The sequence below is a fragment of the Pseudophryne corroboree genome, chromosome 9 (assembly GCF_028390025.1).
Source record: "Pseudophryne corroboree isolate aPseCor3 chromosome 9, aPseCor3.hap2, whole genome shotgun sequence".
NCBI classification, from domain to species: Eukaryota; Metazoa; Chordata; class Amphibia; order Anura; family Myobatrachidae; genus Pseudophryne; species Pseudophryne corroboree.
The window spans coordinates 11,339,817-11,357,789 of record NC_086452.1 but is presented as its reverse complement, the minus strand read 5'-3'; the positions used below and the strand labels follow the sequence as shown (position 1 = coordinate 11,357,789).

Here is a 17,973-nt window from a genome sequence, read left to right as displayed (position 1 = left end):
GGGTGGATTGTGGTGGGTGAAAGCATTCCACTTCCCCCCCCCTTCCAGCACAATAAAAGGCATAAAGTTACAACCCCCCACCCCCCACCAATATCAGCCTTACTTCCAAGGTGGGGAAGGGAGGGGGTGGGGGGGGGGTGCTGGCTCCTATATAGAGCAGATATACTGTTGTGTGGCTGATGGTAGTGGGGGCGGGGGGTGGATGGGGAGGGTGGATTGTGGTGGGTGAAAGCATTCCACTTCCCCCCCTTCCAGCACAATAACAGGCATGAAGTTATAACCCCCCCACCCCAACAATATCAGGCTTACTCCGAAGGTGGGGGGAGGGGGTGCGCTACAGGTGGGTGGGGGTGCAGGGGTGGATTAGTGCTGGGTGATGGTGGAGTGGCAGATGGCGGCCGCAGGCAGAGCGGGGCGGGAGGCGCAGGTAGCAGGGAGATCGCTGCGGGTGACGGAGGTGCCACTGGCTTGGTAGTGAGGGAGGCTTGCGCTGCGGTGTGTGGCGCCTCCGTGAGACAGGGTAAGCGCTCTGTGCAGTCCTGTACGAGCCCTCCGTGAGCGCTCTGTGCGGTCCTGTACGGCACCTCCGTGAGCTGTGGGTGACGGGGCTGCTGAAGGGCGGTGGAAGTGAGGGAGCCTGGCTGTGCGGTGTGGTCGGGCTCCGTAAGTCCAGTGTGTGGAGTGATGTGTGCGGGCGTGATGTATTTCGACGGCGCGGCTGCACTGTAATAGATGGTAGGGGGGGGGCTAGCGCCGGACTTGGTAGCGGGTGTGTGTGGCACCGTGGTGGGTAAGGTGGGTGTAGTAGGTGGTGGTGGGTGTTTGCAGGGGAGGGGTGGTGAGGGTGTGTGGGTCTCTTTGCTTACCTGCCAGTGTGGGCCGTCAGTGAGAATGGTGTGTCTGCCTGGTGGTCCCTTCTGCTATGGTGTGTCATGTGGTGTCCTGACACAGATAGGGCAGGGTCTGTGACTCCACCCAGCGTTAGAAATGCAGCCACAGAGTCACAGGGCTAATATATATATATATATATATATATATATATTCCAACTGCGATATACACTGCTCAAAAAAATAAAGGGAACACTTAAACAACACAATGTAACTCCAAGTCAATCACACTTCTGTGAAATCAAACTGTCCACTTAGGAAGCAACACTGATTGTCAATCAATTTCACATGCTGTTGTGCAAATGGAATAGACAACAGGTGGAAATTATAGGCAATTAGCAAGACGCCCCCAATAAAGGAGTTGTTCTGCAGGTGGTGACCACAGAACACTTCTCAGCTCCTATGCTTTCTGGCTGATGTTTTGGTCACTTTTGAAAGCTGGCGGTGCTTTCACTCTAGTGGTAGCATGAGACGGAGTCTACAACCCACACAAGTGGCTCAGATAGTGCAGCTCATCCAGGATGGCACATCAATGCGAGCTGTGGCAAGAAGGTTTGCTGTATCTGTCAGTGTAGTGTCCAGAGCATGGAGGCGCTACCAGGAGACAGGCCAGTACATCAGGAGACGTGGAGGAGGGCAACAACCCAGCAGCAGGACCGCTACCTCCGCCTTTGTGCAAGGAGGAACAGGAGGAGCACTGCCAGAGCCCTGCAAAATGACCTCCAGCAAGCCACAAATGTGCATGTGTCTACTCAAACGATCAGAAACAGACTCCATGAGGGTGGTATGAGGGCCCGACATCCACAGGTGGGGGTTGTGCTTACAGCCCAACACCGTGCAGTACGTTTGGCATTTGCCAGAGAACACCAAGATTGGCAAATTCGCCACTGGCACCCTGTGCTCTTCACAGATGAAAGCAGGTTCTCACTGAGCACATGTTACAGACGTGACAGAGTCTGGAGACGCCAAGGAGAACATTATGCTGCATGCAACATCCTCCAGCATGACCGGTTTGGCAGTGGGTCAGTAATGGTGTGGGGTGGCATTTCTTTGGGGGGCCGCACAGCCCTCCATGTGCTCGCCAGAGGTAGCCTGACTGCCATTAGGTACCGAGATGAGATCCTCAGACCCCTTGTGAGAACATATGCTGGTGCGGTTGGCCCTGGGTTCCTCCTAATGCAAGACAATGCTAGACCTCATGTGGCTGGAGTGTGTCAGCAGTTCCTGCAAGACGAAGGCATTGATGCTATGGACTGGCCTGCCCGTTCCCCAGACCTGAATCCAATTGAGCACATCTGGGACATCATGTCTCGCTCCATCCACCAATGCCACGTTGCATACAGACTGTCCAGGAGTTGGCGGATGCTTTGTCCAGGTCTGGGAGGAGATCCCTCAGGAGACCATCCGCCACCTCATCAGGAGCATGCCCAGGTGTTGTAGGGAGGTCATACAGGCACGTGGAGGCCACACACACTACTGAGCCTCATTTTGACTTGTTTTAAGGACATTACATCAAAGTTGGATCAGCCTGTAGTGTGTTTTTCCACTTTAATTTTGAGTGTGACTCCAAATCCAGACCTCCATGGGTTAATAACTTTGATTTCCATTGATAATTTTTGTGTGATTTTGTTGTCAGCACATTCAACTATGTAAAGAACAAAGTATTTAATAAGAATATTTCATTCATTCAGATCTAGGATGTGTTATTTTAGTGTTCCCTTTATTTTTTTGAGCAGTGTATATTATATATATATATATTCCCCACGGACCGGCACTCCCTCCTCCGTTTGCTACAATGGCTCCGGTGCCCTCCAAGAAAATCCTCATAAACAATGAAAAAGAGGCGGCACTCGGAGACTTAAAAGTTCAAATCGTGTATCCAGCATGGTTGGTTTGCTGAATACACGATTTGAGAGTGCCGCCTCTTTTTCATTGTTTATATATATATATATATATATATATATATACTGTTAGCGGCAGGGTTTGGGTCTCCCTGTATCCCGCTCTCATGAGGTGATACAGCGCTGACTGTAATATATAGTATATATATATACTGTTAGCGGCAGGGTTTAGGTCTCCCTGTATACAGCTCTCATGAGGTGATACAGTGCTGACTGTAATATATATTATATACTGTTAGTGGCAGGGTTTAGGTCTCCCTGTATACAGCTCTCATGAGGTGATACAGCGCTGACTGTAATATATATATATATATATATATATATACACTGTTAGCGGCAGGGTTTGGGTCTCCCTGTATCCCGCTCTCATGAGGTGATACAGCGCTCATTTCCTACCTACCCTGGTGGTATTGTGCAGTTGAAAAGGTGCCTGATGCAAATGAGTGTCTGTGAACCTATATTGCTGTAGTATTCGCTGATCTCCCGGTATGAGGCAGTATTCTTCTTTCCTATCTAATTGTATTGTGTAGTTGAAAAATTTGCTCAATTTTTCCCGATCAGGATCCCGACGTCGGTATTTTGAACCTCTGGATCCCATGCGCCGGCTGTATAGGAGAGGAAACACTGTATGTGACACACAGGCATATTGTGTTTTACAGTGCGATGTGTTACAGTGAGACAAGACGCGGCGCAACAAAGCTGATGTTTAACAAGAAATGTGTTTATTTGCGCAGACATTCTAACATGGACCGTAAGCGTCAGCCTGGGGCTCATCCTCTATACAGGTCTGGACGGTATGCGGTGTATGGATCTACAGTATCTAGTTACACAGGCAATAGGTCGACATGCATTAGATTGACATGGCCATTAGGTCGGCAGTGCTTTTGGTCAACATTAATTTTTTTTCTTCATATTTTTGTGTTTATTTTTCATACTTTACCATCCACGGGGACTACGACTGGACATAGTAACCTTGCTGGAAGCATGGTCACTGTGTCCCCCGCGCAGCTTTCTGTATCTGCGCACAGCTTTCTGTGTGTCCCCCGCGCAGCTTACTGTGTGCTTGCACAGCTTTGTGTTTCCCCCCCGCGCAGCTTTCTGTATCTGCGCACAGCTTTCTGTGTGTCCCCTGCGCAGCTTACTGTGTGCTTGCACAGCTTTGTTTCCCCCCGCGCAGCTTTCTGTATCCTCGCACAGCTTTCTGTATCCTCGCACAGCTTTCTGTATCCTCGCGCAGCTTTCTGTATCCTCGCGCAGATTTCTGTGTGTCCCCCGCGCAGCTTTCTGTATCCTCGCGCAGCTTTCTGTATCCTCGCACAGCTTTCTGTATCCTCGCACAGCTTTCTGTATCCTCGCACAGCTTTCTGTGTGTACCCCTCGCAGCTCTCTGTATCCTCGCACAGCTTTCTGTATCCTCACACAGCTTTCTCTGTCGTCCTAGTGGATGCTGGGAACTCCGTAAGGACCATGGGGAATAGACGGGCTCCGCAGGAGACTGGGCACTCTAAAAGAAAGATTAGGTACTATCTGGTGTGCACTGGCTCCTCCCTCTATGCCCCTCCTCCAGTTAGAATCTGTGCCCGGCCAGAGCTGGGTGCTCCTTGTGGGCTCTCCTGAGCTTGCTAGAAAAGAAAGTATTTGTTAGGTTTTTTTATTTTCAGTGAGATCTGCTGGCAACAGACTCTCTGCTACGAGGGACTGAGGGGAGAGAAGCGAACCTACCTGCTTGCAGCTAGCTTGGGCTTCTAAGGCTACTGGACACCATTATCTCCAGAGGGATCGAACACAGGGCCTGACCTCGATCGTCCGTTCCCGGAGCCGCGCCGCCGTCCCCCTTGCAGAGCCAGAAGACAGAAGAAGGAGATGAAATCGGCGGCAGAAGACTCCGGTCTTCATTAAGGTAGCGCACAGCACTGCAGCTGTGCGCCATTGCTCCCACTGCACACCACACACTCCGGTCACTGTAGGGTGCAGGGCGCTGGGGGGGGGGGGGGGGGGCCTGGGCAGCAATAAAAATACCTTTGGCATAAAAATACACATAATACAGTCTGTGACTGTATATGTGTAAAACCCCCGCCATTTTTCAGTCACAAACTGCAGGGAGAAGCCCGCCGCTGAGGGGGCGGGGCCTTCTTCCTCAGCACACCAGCGCCATTTTTCCTTCACAGTTCCGCTGGAAGCAGCTCCCCAGGCTCTCCCCTGCAGTATTCCTGATACAAGAAGGGTAAAAAAGAGAGGGGGGGCACATAAATTTAGGCGTAAATAAGATATTTAAGCAGCTATTGGGTAAATCACTTTTTATAGTGTAAATCCCTGTGTTATATAGCGCTGTGGTGTGTGCTGGCATACTCTCTCTCTGTCTCCCCAAAGGAGACCCCCTTTGTGGGGTCCTGTCCTCAGTCTGAGCATTCCCTGTGTGTGTGCGGTGTGTCGGTACGGAGGAGGCGGAGCAGGGGCAGATAAGTGTGATGTCGCCCCCGACGGGGCCGACACCTGATTGGATGGATATGTGGAAGGTCTTAACCGACAGTGTCAACTCCTTACATAAAAGGTTTCGATGACGCAGCAGCCTTGGGACAGCCGAGGTCTCAGCCCGCGCCTGCCCAGGCGACTCAGAAGCCGTCAGGGGCTCATAAACGCCCGCTAGCTCAGATGGTAGACACAGATGTCGACACGGAGTCTGACTCCAGTGTAGATGAGGATGAGACAAATGTACAGTCTACAAAAGCCATCCGATGCATGATTACTGCAATGAAAGATGTATTGCACATTTCTGATATTAACCCGGTTACCACCAAGAGGGGTATTATGTTTGGGGAGAAAAAGCAGCCAGTGACTTTTCCCCCATCTGATGAATTAAATGAGTTGTGTGAAGAAGCGTGGAGTTCCCCTGATAAGAAACTAGTGATTTCTAAGAGGTTACTGATGGCGTACCCTTTCCCGCCAACAGATAGGTTACGTTGGGAAACATCCCCTAGGGTGGACAAGGCGCTAACACGCTTATCTAAAAGGGTGGCACTGCCGTTTCAGGATACGGCCGCCCTAAAGGAGCCTGCGGACAGAAAGCAGGAAGCTATCCTGAAGTCTGCCTATACACACTCTGGTACTCTACTGAGACCTGCTATTGCTTCACCCTGGATGTGTAGTGCTGCAGCAGCATGGACTGATACCCTGTCAGACAACATTGATTCCCTCGACAGGGATACTGTTTTGCTAACCATCGAACATATAAAAGACGTCGTCTTATATATGCGGGATGCCCAGAGGGACATTTGCCTGCTGGCATCTAGAATTAATGCAATGTCCATTTCTGCCAGGAGAGTTTTATGGACTCGGCAGTGGACAGGTGATGCTGATTCTAAAAAAACACATGGAGGTTTTGCCTTATAAGGGTGAGGAATTGTTTGGGGACGGTCTCTCGGACCTCGTATCCACAGCAACAGCTGGGAAGTCGACTTTTTTACCTCCGGTTCCCTCACAGCCTAAGAAAGCACCGTATTATCAAGTGCAGTCCTTTCGGCCTCAGAAAGGCAAGCGGGTCAGAGGAGCATCCTTTCTGGCCACAGGCGGAGCCAGGTGCGGTGGGGGCGCGTCTCCGAAACTTCAGCAACCAGTGGGTTCGCTCACAAGTGGATCTCTGGGCTGTACAAATTGTATCTCAGGGATACAAGCTGGAGTTCGAGGCGACTCCCCCTCGCCGTTACCTCAAATCAGCCTTGCCAGCTGCTCCCAGGGAAAGGGAGGTAGTACTGGCGGCAATTCACAAGCTGTACCTCCAGCAGGTGATAATCAAGGTTCCCCTCCTTCAACAGGGCAGGGGTTACTATTCCACAATGTTTGTGGTACCGAAACCGGACGGTTCGGTGAGACCCATTCTGAATTTAAAATCCTTGAACACTTATATAAAGAAGTTCAAGTTCTAAATGGAATCGCTCAGGGCGGTTATTGCAAGCCTGGAAGAGGGGGATTTTATGGTGTCGCTGGACATCAAGGATGCTTACTTGCATGTCCCCATTTACCCACCTCGCCAGGAATACCTCAGGTTTGTGGTACAGGACTGTCATTACCAATTCCAGACGTTGCCGTTTGGTCTCTCCACGGCACCGAGAATATTTACCAAGGTAATGGCCGAAATGATGATACTCCTTCGGAAGAAGGGAGTTATAATTATCCCGTACTTGGACGATCTCCTCATAAAGGCGAGGTCCAGAGAGCAGTTGTTGGTCAGCGTAGCACTCTCTCAGGAAGTGTTGCAACGGCACGGCTGGATTCTGAATATCCCAAAGTCGCAGCTGATTCCTGCGACGCGTCTGCTTTTCCTGGGCATGATTCTGGACACAGAACAGAAGAAGGTGTTTCTCCTGGTGAAGAAGGCCCAGGAATTGTCATCTCTGGTCAGGGACCTCCTGAAACCAAAACAGGTGTCGGTGCATCACTGCACGCGAGTCCTGGAAAAGATGGTGGCTTCTTACGAAGCAATTCCCTTCGGCAGGTTCCATGCAAGGATCTTTCAGTGGGATCTGTTGGACAAATGGTCCGGATCGCATCTTCAGATGCATCGGTTGATCACCCTGTCCCCAAGGGCCAGGGTGTCTCTGCTGTGGTGGCTGCAGAGTGCTCATTTTCTCGAGGGCCGAAGGTTCGGCATACAGGACTGGGTCCTGGTGACCACGGATGCAAGCCTCCGAGGATGGGGGGCAGTCACTCAGGGAAGAAACTTCCAAGGACAGTGGTCAAGTCTGGAGACTTCACTACACATAAATATACTGGAACTATGGGCCATTTACAACGCCCTGAGTCAAGCAGAGCCCCTGCTTCAAAACCACCCAGTACTGATTCAGTCAGACAACAAAAAGCTAAAAAAATATTGCGCCAGGTCAAGGGACCCTCAGGCGATAGCTGTGGACGCACTAGTGACACCGTGGGTGTACTAGTCGGTTTATGTGTTCCCTCCTCTTCCTCTCATACCCAAGGTACTGAGGATAGTAAGAAAGAGAGGAGTAAGAACTATACTCATCGTTCTGGATTGGCCAAGAAGAACTTGGTACCCAGAACTACAAGAGATGATCTCAGAGGACCCATGGCCTCTGCCTCTCAGACAGGACCTGTTACAGCAGGGGCCCTGTCTGTTCCAAGACTTACCGCGGCTGCGTTTGACGGCATGGCGGTTGAACGGGATCCTAACGGAAAAGGGCATTCCAGATGAAGTGATTCCTACGCTTATAAAAGCTAGGAAGGATGTGACAGCAAAGCATTATCACCGCATATGGCGGAAATATGTCGCTTGGTGTGAGGCCAGGAAGGCCCCAACAGAGGAATTCCAGCTGGGTCGATTTCTGCACTTCCTACAGTCAGGAGTGACTATGGGCCTAAAATTGGGGTCCATAAAGGTCCAGATTTCGGCCCTATCTATTTTCTTTCAAAAAGAACTGGCTTCACTGCCTGAAGTTCAGACGTTTGTAAAGGGAGTGCTGCATATTCAGCCCCCTTTTGTGCCTCCAGTGGCACCTTAGGATCTTAACGTTGTGTTGGATTTCCTGAAATCACACTGGTTTGAGCCACTTAAGTCCGTGGAGCTAAAGTATCTCACGTGGAAGGTGGTCATGCTGTTGGCCTTGGCTTCAGCTAGGCGTGTGTCAGAATTGGCGGCTTTGTCATGTAAAAGCCCGTATCTGATCTTCCATATGGACAGGGCAGAATTGAGGACTCGTCCCCAATTTCTCCCAAAGGTGGTATCAGCGTTTTATTTGAACCAACCTATTGTGCCTGCGGCTACTCGGGACTTGGAGGATTCCAAGTTGCTGGACGTAGTCCGGGCTTTGAAAATTTATGTTTCCAGGACGGCTGGAGTCAGGAAAACTGACTCGCTATTTATCCTGCATGCACCCAACAAGCTGGGTGCTCCTGCTTCTAAGCAGACTATTGCTCGCTGGATCTGTTGCACGATTCAGCTGGCACATTCTGCGGCTGGACTGCCGCATCCTAAATCAGTGAAAGCCCATTCCACAAGGAAGGTGGGCTCTTCTTGGGCGGCTGCCCGAGGGGTCTCGGCTTTACAGCTTTGCCGAGCTGCTACTTGGTCGGGTTCAAACACATTTGCTAAATTCTACAAGTTTGATACCCTGGCTGAGGAGGACCTTGAGTTTGCTCATTCGGTGCTGCAGAGTCATCCGCACTCTCCCGCCCGTTTGGGAGCTTTGGTATAATCCCCATGGTCCTTACGGAGTTCCCAGCATCCACTAGGACGTCAGAGAAAATAAGAATTTACTCACCGGTAATTCTAATTCTCGTAGTCCTTAGTGGATGCTGGGCGCCCGTCCCAAGTGCGGACTCTCTGCAATACGTATATATAGTTATTGCTTAATAAAGGGTTATGTTATGTTGGCATCCATTGGTTGATGCCCTGTTGTTGTTCATACTGTTAACTGGGTAAGTTTATCACGAGTTATACGGTGTGATTGGTGTGGCTGGTATGAGTCTTACCCGGGATTCCAAAATCCTTTCCTTGTTGTGTCAGCTCTTCCGGGCACAGTTTCCTTAACTGAGGTCTGGAGGAGGGGCATAGAGGGAGGAGCCAGTGCACACCAGATAGTACCTAATCTTTTCTTTAGAGTGCCCAGTCTCCTGCGGAGCCCGTCTATTCCCCATGGTCCTTACGGAGTTCCCAGCATCCACTACGGACTACGAGAAATAGAATTACCGGTGAGTAAATTCTTATTTTCTGTATCTGCGCACAGCTTTCTGTGTGTACCCCGCGCAGCTTTCTGTATCCTCGCACAGCTTTCTCTATCTGCGCACAGCTTTGTGTGTGTCCCTTGCGCAGCTTTCTGTATCCTCGCACAACTTTCTGTATCCTCGCACAGCTTTCTGTGTGTACCCCGCGCAGCTTTCTGTATTCTCGCACAGCTTTCTGTATGCTTGCACAGCTTTGTATGTGTCCCCTGCGCAGTTTTGTGTATCCTCGCACAGGTTTGTGTCTCTCTGTGCACTACTCTTCTCTTGCACTAGTCTTCTCTTGCACTAGTCTTCTCTTGCACTAGTCTTCTCTTGCACTAGCCGTCTGCTTGTATATTTAGAAAGCCCTCCCCATTGAATTGTGTAAACCTATCAATCTCCTGTAGCTTAGATGACGCATGTTCTGGCGCTGCGTAGGCCTGGAGCCTCTGCAGGTAAGTGTCCCATGCTAGTTAGTGCAGGTATGTCAGCATTCAGCCGGCAGCATCTGAGTGACTTTCTGTATTCTCTTGTACAACAGTTATAGAAACCAAAGACACCCCCAGCCAACCCCGGGATACAGGGAATATGGAGAGGAAGGAGAACGGCTCCCTGGACGCTAAGAAGTAAGTTCCCCCTGGTTCATTGCTCTCTTCTGATTCCTTTATTCTCCTCAATGCACCAGACCCCCGAGTCTAACCCCTTGTAATATTCTACGTAGTGACTTACACCCCTGCGCATTTCTCAGTGTCGTTCATTGCACCAAGGGCTGGACGTGACCAATTCACAGAGGACAACCCACGAAACGTTTCTCCGTTATATGGGGGGGGGGGGGGGGGGGGGATTCAGACCTGATCGCTGCTCTGCATTTTCACACAGCGGGCGATTAGGTCCTGACTGCTCATGTGTATGCACCGCAATGCGCACGCACTTCGGAGAATAACAAAGGGCATCGCCGGTCAGCGACAAGATGGTGCGAAAAATCCGATCATACGAGCGTTTGCAAGGTGATTGATAGGAAGAGGCCGTTTGTGGGTGGCAACTGAGCGTTTATTGGGAGTGTCCGGAAAAACGCAGGCGTGCTCAAACGTTTTCAGGGAGATGTGTGACGTCCGCTCCGGCCCCGATCACCTGTTCTCATTGCACTGTAGGAGTAAGTCCTGGGCTGCGCACACACTGGATTTTTACAGCTCAGCGTACACATAGCATCGCACACTTGCACGGTGAAAATACACTCCCCCTGGGCTGCAAAATTTGCAGCCCAGCGATCAGATCTGAATCCCCCCCTATGAGAGAATAAATGTGATAACAAGACCCAACATCAATGACTGTAGAGGAAGCGAAGACAGAACTCAGATGGAGAGAATGCAGGCTTTCCAAGTAATACCATTTATTGTCCGTGGGGTATATAGCAAAGCTGTGTAGTGCTCTGGGGCAGCTGAGGAGCCTGAAAGCAGCTGTGTATAGAGGGAGAATAGACTGTATAAGTCAGGGTCTGTATGTTATATAGGAGAAACACCTTCATTATCTGAGGCCGTACAATTAAGCTAAACGAGAGTGACGGTACAATTATGTCCTGGACCCCTAAGGTAAGTGACAATGTGCGGCAACGCTCTGTCCTCCATTCTATGTCCTGCGTCCAGCGCTAGTAACAGGACTGACCGGCACATTGTATAATAAAGAAAAACATTAATGACGGACAGATGTAGCGAGGAATAATTCTGTGCCTCCTCCCACCAGCGTCACACATGCTAATTACTCACAAATATATTCCAGAGATTATTTGTGTAGTTAGTAATTCATTAAACCACAAAATAAATAACAATAAATGTAATCACAAATAACACACATATAGCATAAAATGCAACAATGAACCAATATTTCTCTTATGTCCTAGAAGATGCTGGGGTCCATATTAGTACCATGGGGTATAGACAGGTCCATCAGGAGCCATGGGCACTTTAAGAGTTTGAGAGTGTGGGATGGCTCCTCCCTCTATGCCCCTCCTACCAGACTCAGTCTAGAAAATGTGCCCGAGGAGACGGTCACAGCTAGGGGAGATCCTAGAGCTTCGTTAGTTTTATTATTTTCTAAGAGTTAGTTAGACACAGGGAGGCTGCTGGCAATAGCCTACCTGCTTCGTGGGACTTAGGGGGGGAGTAGTGTCCGCCCTGCGGGCTCTGAGCCACTATCTCCACTGACAGGACATTGAGCTCCTGAGGGTGATGATCGTTAGCCCCCGAGGCGACCGCTCACTCCCCCAGCATGCCGCCACCCCCTAACAGAGCCAGAAGATCGCGGTGGTGAGTGTGTCACCGGTGACCCGACAAGCGGGGAGCCGGTGTACATGGCGGCATCCGGGTGGGAGCACAGTACTGACACTGCACCGGGCGGCTCAGCGGTACATCAGGTGCGGCGCTATGAGGGGCATCCCTGGGCCAGCGCATATACCCTAAAAACTGGTCACATCTCCTATCAGGGACGTTAGTTCTACTGCTAGAACGCATTTTATCAGGCCAGTATAATCCTGTAAAGTGCGGGAAGCAGCGCCATGTTTGGGGGCGCGGCTTCTCCTCAGAGTGGACCCAGTAGCTCGCCAGCACCATTTTCTTCCTGCAGTTCATCACTAAGAGACGCTGACAGGGAGCGCTGCCCTCCACACGACTGCAGCTATCCTGTGCGGTACCAGGGGGTTATAGAAGGGGGGGAGGCTGTAAATTACTGTGTAGTTCTATTAAGTGTACACAGTCAGCGCCAGGCAATTACTCTGTAACTGTCTACTGAGGCGCTGTGTGTGTGTGTGTGTGTGTGTGTGTGTGTGTGTGTGTGTGTGTGTGTGTGTGTTTGTGTGTTTGTGTGTGTGTGCTGGCTCCAATCTGTGTTTCTCTGAAGGTACTTGGGGGAAACTGTGTCTGACATCTTCGTGTGTGTGTAAATGATCACACTACCATGTCCAGGGACTCTGTGTCTTGTGCGGCATAATATGTATCTTCTCCAGAGGAATACATTCCATGTACTCAGGAATGTAATATTTTGTCTCAGCCTTCCGAATCCGAGCCCCAGTGGGTAGCTTCTATTAAGGGATTAATATCCCAGATTTCTACTAGGATTGCACATTATGAGACGGAATCACAGATTTTAAAACAATCTGTGGAGGTTTTGTCTGGTTCTGTGTGTCCAAGAAACGTGCGCTTGCTCAGATTATGCAGGTCGACGCGGACACCGACTCTGACACGGCAGAGGGTGATGCGGATTTGCGGGGGGGTGAGGCTTCCCTGGGCAAGAGGGGTGCAATTCATGATTGAGGCTATTAGGGATGTGTTACACATTACTGACAAACCACCTGAACAGGTAGAGGAGGCTTACTTTACAGACAATAAGAAAACCTCCCTGACCTTCCCTGCGTCTAAGGAATTAAACGCATTATTTGAAAAATCCTGGGAAAATCCAGAGAAAAATTCCAAATCCCAAAGAGTGTTCTGGTGGCTTTTCCTTTCCCTGAGGATGATAGGAAAAAGTGGGAAAACCCACCTATAGTAGACGCTTCTGTATCTAGACTGTCTAAAAATGTGGTTTTACCTGTCCCGGGGTCAAGATTGAAACTACGCTCAAATCCATATACACTGCTTCAGGAGTGGCGTTAAGTCCCACTATTGCCTGTGCATGGATTTCTAAAGCCATAGTAATGTGGTCAGGCACATTACTAGAGGACTTGGATTCTATGGATAGAAGTGACATTGAATTGTATTTACGTAACATGCAGGATTCGGCGGGATTCATGGTGGAGGCCATGAAGGACCTGGGTAATCTGACTGCAAGGACATTGTCCATGGCTGTCTCCGCACACAGGGGACTCTGGCTACGCCAATGGTCTGCAGACGCGGAATCCAGGAGAAGTGTGGAGAACCTACCCTTCACAGGTCAGGCTCTCTTTGGGGAAGCATTGGATGCGTGGATCTCCACGGCAACAGCTGGTAAGTCTACCTTTCTTCCCTCAGCTTCTCAGACGACGAAGAAACCCTTTTCTACGTCTTCGGTGCAGTCCTTTCGGTCTGCAAAAGCTAAGAAGTCCAAGACTCCTACCACGTTCTTCAGGGGTGGCCGAGCTAGAAAACCGGCACCTGCAGGTTCCCAAGACCAGAAACCTGCCTCTGTGTCCTCAAAATCCTCAGCATGACGGTGGACCTCCCTGTTGGGAGAAAGGGCAGGTGGGAGTGAGGCTCAGACGTTTCAGTCATGTCTGGGTGTCGTCCGGTCTGGATCCCTGGGTACAGGATATTGTGTCCCAGGGGTACAAACTGGAGTTTCAAGAGCTCCCACCCCACAGGTTCTTCAAATCAGGTCTGCCAGCTTTGCTGGCAGACAGGGCTATCCTTCAGGAAGCCATTCACAAATTGGAAAGGGCAGATATAATTGTTCCAGTTCCACCTCATCTGGTAAACCAGGGTTACTATTCAAACCTCTTTGTGGTACCGAAACCGGATGGTTCGGTCAGGCCAATTTTGAACCTGAAGTCGCTAAACCCTTATCTACGGGAATTCAAGTTCAAAATGGAATCTCTGGGAGAGGTGATCTCAGGGCTGGAGGAGAGAGAGTTTCTGGTATCCTTGGACATCAAGGATGCATACCGCCACATTCCGATTTGGCCGCCACACCAGGCTTATCTCAGATTTGCGCTGTTGGACTGTCACTATCAGTTCCAGGCACTGCCGTACGGCCTCTCCACAGCACCGAGGGTGTTCACCAAGATAATGGCAGAGATGATGATCCTCCTCCGCAGGCAGGGGGTGAATACAATTCCTTATCTGGATGATCTGCTGATAAAGGCATCTTCCAGGGAAAGGTTGTTGCAGTCCATTGCTCTCACGACTCGACTGCTCAGGGAACATGGATGGACCCTGAATCTTCCAAAATCACATTTGGAGCCGACAAGGAGATTGTCTTTCCTGGGGATGGTCCTCGACACAGAAGTGCAGAGGGTATTTCTACCTGTGGAAAAGGCATTGTTGATCCAAAGTATGGTCCGGGGTGTCTTGAAGCCTACCCGGGTATCGGTTCATCAGTGCATTTGCCTTCTGGGGAAGATGGTTGCCTCCTACGAGGCTCTTCAGTACGGAAGATTTCATGCACGGTCCTTCCAACTGGATCTCCTGGACAAGTGGTTGGGATGTCCTCTACACATGCACCAGAGGATACGTCTGTCGCTGAAAGCCAGGATTTCACTCCTGTGGTGGCTACAATTCCGTCACCTTCTAGAGGGTCGAAAGGTTCGGGATTCAGAACTGGATCCTTCTAACAACGGATGCAAGTCTCAGAGGTTGGGGCGCAGTCACCCAAGTCTGGAATCCATTCTTCCAATCAACATTCTGGAACTAAAGGCCGTGTACAACGGTCTTCTGCAAGTGGCACATCTTCTACAAGATCGGGCCATTCAGGTGCAGTCGGACAATGTAACTATGGTGGCCTACATAAACCGACAGGGCAGAACGAAGAGCAGAGCTGCAATGTCCGAGGTAACAAGAATCATCCTATGGGCAGAAAGGCATGCATTGGCAATGTCCGCAATCTTCATTCCGGGAGTGGACTACTGGGAAGCAGACTTCCTCAGCAGACACGATCTCCATGCAGGAGAGTGGGGCCTCCATCCGGAGGTGTTCACGGAGGTGACAAATCTTTGGGGTGTACCTCAAATAGACATGATGGCCTCCCGTCTCAACAAGAAGCTTCAGAGGTACTGTTCCAGGTCAAGAGATCCGCAAGCAGTGGCGATGGACGCCCTGGTGACTCCGTGGGTGTTCCAGTCAGTGTATGTGTTTCCTCCACTTCCACTCATTCCCAGGATTCTAAAGATCATAAAGAGAACAAGAGTTCAGGCAATCCTCATTGCGCCGGACTGGCCAAGAAGGGCTTGGTACGCGGATTTTCTGGATCTACTGCTGGAAGATCCGAGGCCTCTTCAGAGATATTGTTCCAGGTCGAGAGACCCTCAAGCAATAGCAGTGGATGCACTGGTGACCCAGTGGGTGTTTCGATCGGTATATGTCTTCCCTCCACTTCCACTGATTCCAAAAGTTCTAAAAATCATAAGAAGAACAAGAGTTCGAGTAATCTTCATTGCCCCGGACTGGCCAAGGAGGGCTTGGTACCCAGATCTTCAGGAGTTGCTCATAGAAGATCCTTGGCCTCTTCCTCCTCGCGAGGACCTGCTGCAACAGGGGCCGTTCGCTTATCAAGACTTACCGCGGCTACGTCTGACGGCATGGAGGTTGAACGCCAGATATTAGCTCGTAAGGGCATTCCGAACAAGGTTATTCCTACCCTGATACAGGCTAGGAAAGGAGTAACGTCTAAACCGTACCATTGCATTTGGAAAAAGTATGTATCTTGGTGTGAATCAAAGAAGTTTCCTACAGTGGAGTTTCAACTGGGACGGTTTCTCCTCTTCCTGCAAGCAGGTGTGGATATGGGCCTGAAGTTGGGATCCGTAAAGGTCCAAATTTCGGCCTTATCCATTTTCTTCCAGAAACAACTGGCTTCCCTCCCTGAGGTTCAGACTTTCTTGAAAGGGGTTCTGCACATACAGCCTAGCCTCCCTTTGTGCCGCCTACGGCACCCTGGGATCTTAACGTGGTGTTACAGTTCTTCCAATCGGATTGGTTCGAGCCTCTACAGGAGGTTGAGGTCAAGTTTCTCACGTGGAAGGCTGTCACTTTGTTGGCCTTAGCTTCTGCTAGACGTGTGTCGGAGTTGGGGGCTTTGTCTTGTAAAAGCCCCTACTTGATCTTCCATGAAGATAGAGCTGAGCTATGGACACATCAGCAATTCCTTCCAAAGGTTGTGTCGGCTTTTCATATGAACCAACCTATTGTGGTGCGAATTGCTACTGACTCCTCAATTCCGTCAAAGTGCTTGGACGTGGTGAGGGCTCTGAAAATCTATGTGAAGAGGACTGCTTGTCACAGGAAATCGCATTCTCTGTTTGTCCTGTATGATCCCAAGAAAATTGGGTGTCCTGCTTCTAAGCAGACGATCTCTCGCTGGACCAGGGTCACTATCCAGCATGCATATTCTACCGAAGGATTGCCGTGTCCAAAATCTGTTAAGACCCACTCTACTCGTAAGGTGGGTTCTTCCTGGGCGGCTGCCCGGGGTGGCTACTTGGTCTGGGTCGAACACGTTTGCAAAGTTCTACAAGTTCGATACTTTGGCCTCTGAGGACCTGAAGTTTGGTCAATCAGTTCTGCAGGAGCCTCCGCGCTCTCCCTCCCGTTCTGGGAACTTTGGTACATCCCCATGGTACTAATGTGGACCCCAGCATCCTCTAGGACGTAAGAGAAAATAGGATTTTAATTACCTACCGGTAAATCCTTTTCTCGTAGTCCGTAGAGGATGCTGGGCGCCCGCTCAGCGCTTCGTGATCCTGCAGTGGTTACTTAGTTCAGTACTCCCTTGGTCTTGGTTAAGTACTGTTTTGTTACTTGGTTCAGTAATGTTGTTCAGCAGTTGCTGATGTTTCAAGCTCGTTAGCTTGGTTTACCTTGTATGTGTGAGCTGGTGTTATTCTCACCACTATCTGTGTATAATCCTTCTCGAGAAGATGTCAGTCTCCTCGGGCACAGTTTCTATACTGAGTCTGGTAGGAGGGGCATAGAGGGAGGAGCCAGCCCACACTAGCAAAGTCTTAAAGTGCCCATGGCTCCTGGTGGACCCGTCTATACCCCATGGTACTTATATGGACCCCAGCATCCTCTACGGACTACGAGAAAAGGATTTACTGGTAGGTAATTAAAATCCTATTAAATGCCACAATGAAATCACTGGCTCCGTTCTCTCAGATACGCCGACTGATAAATGAGATGGCCTCAACCAATAGTGTCATATCGGCCATAACGAAACGCCGGCTCGTTGTGGGAGGGCAGAGTGCATTGTGGGTATACTGTATAAACGTTGTTACTGATTGTATGTACGGGCTGTGTATTAATACGCAGATAGAGAATATTACTTGTAAAATAATAACATATAATATAGAGTGATCTGTTCGCTGGGACCCAGATCCTGACTGTCCTCTGCTTGTGTCTGCTCCAGATCCGTAGAGAATGGACGGCCGCCGGACCCTGCGCACTGGGCTGTGGATGACGTGGTCAATTACTTCAAAGCTGCCGGGTTTGAAGAACAAGCCAGCGCGTTTAAGGATCAGGTACGTGTAGACGGTAGACCGGAAAGGCCTTCCTGCAAAATCTTGGTTTATTTTCTCATGCAGACAGACGAATGTGCTCAGTGCTGCGGCACAGCCACTAGAGGGCACTGTGTTGTATCGTCTCTACTCATGCTTATTTCTCTCTATGGGGGATATTTACTAAAAGTCGGGTTTGGGGTTTTTGTCGCTGTACTGTTGGTTTTGCAAACCGACCATTGACTTAAGGCAAAATGACCAAAAATCCGACTTTGGAACATCGGACCAACAATTGGA

The 17,973-nt window shown here is 50.1% G+C and overlaps 1 protein-coding gene across 2 annotated transcripts in view; it reads left to right on the top strand.

Annotated features, from left to right (window-relative positions):
* The window catches only part of SAMD13 (sterile alpha motif domain containing 13), a 49,059-nt gene that overhangs the window by 18,442 nt on the left and 12,644 nt on the right, over window positions 1-17,973 (top strand). For both annotated transcript variants that reach the window (XM_063938968.1, XM_063938969.1), the window contains exons 2-3: window positions 10,045-10,129; window positions 17,589-17,700. In XM_063938968.1, the coding sequence (XP_063795038.1) occupies window positions 10,045-10,129; window positions 17,589-17,700 (197 nt within the window). The remainder of the gene's footprint in view (window positions 1-10,044; window positions 10,130-17,588; window positions 17,701-17,973) is intronic.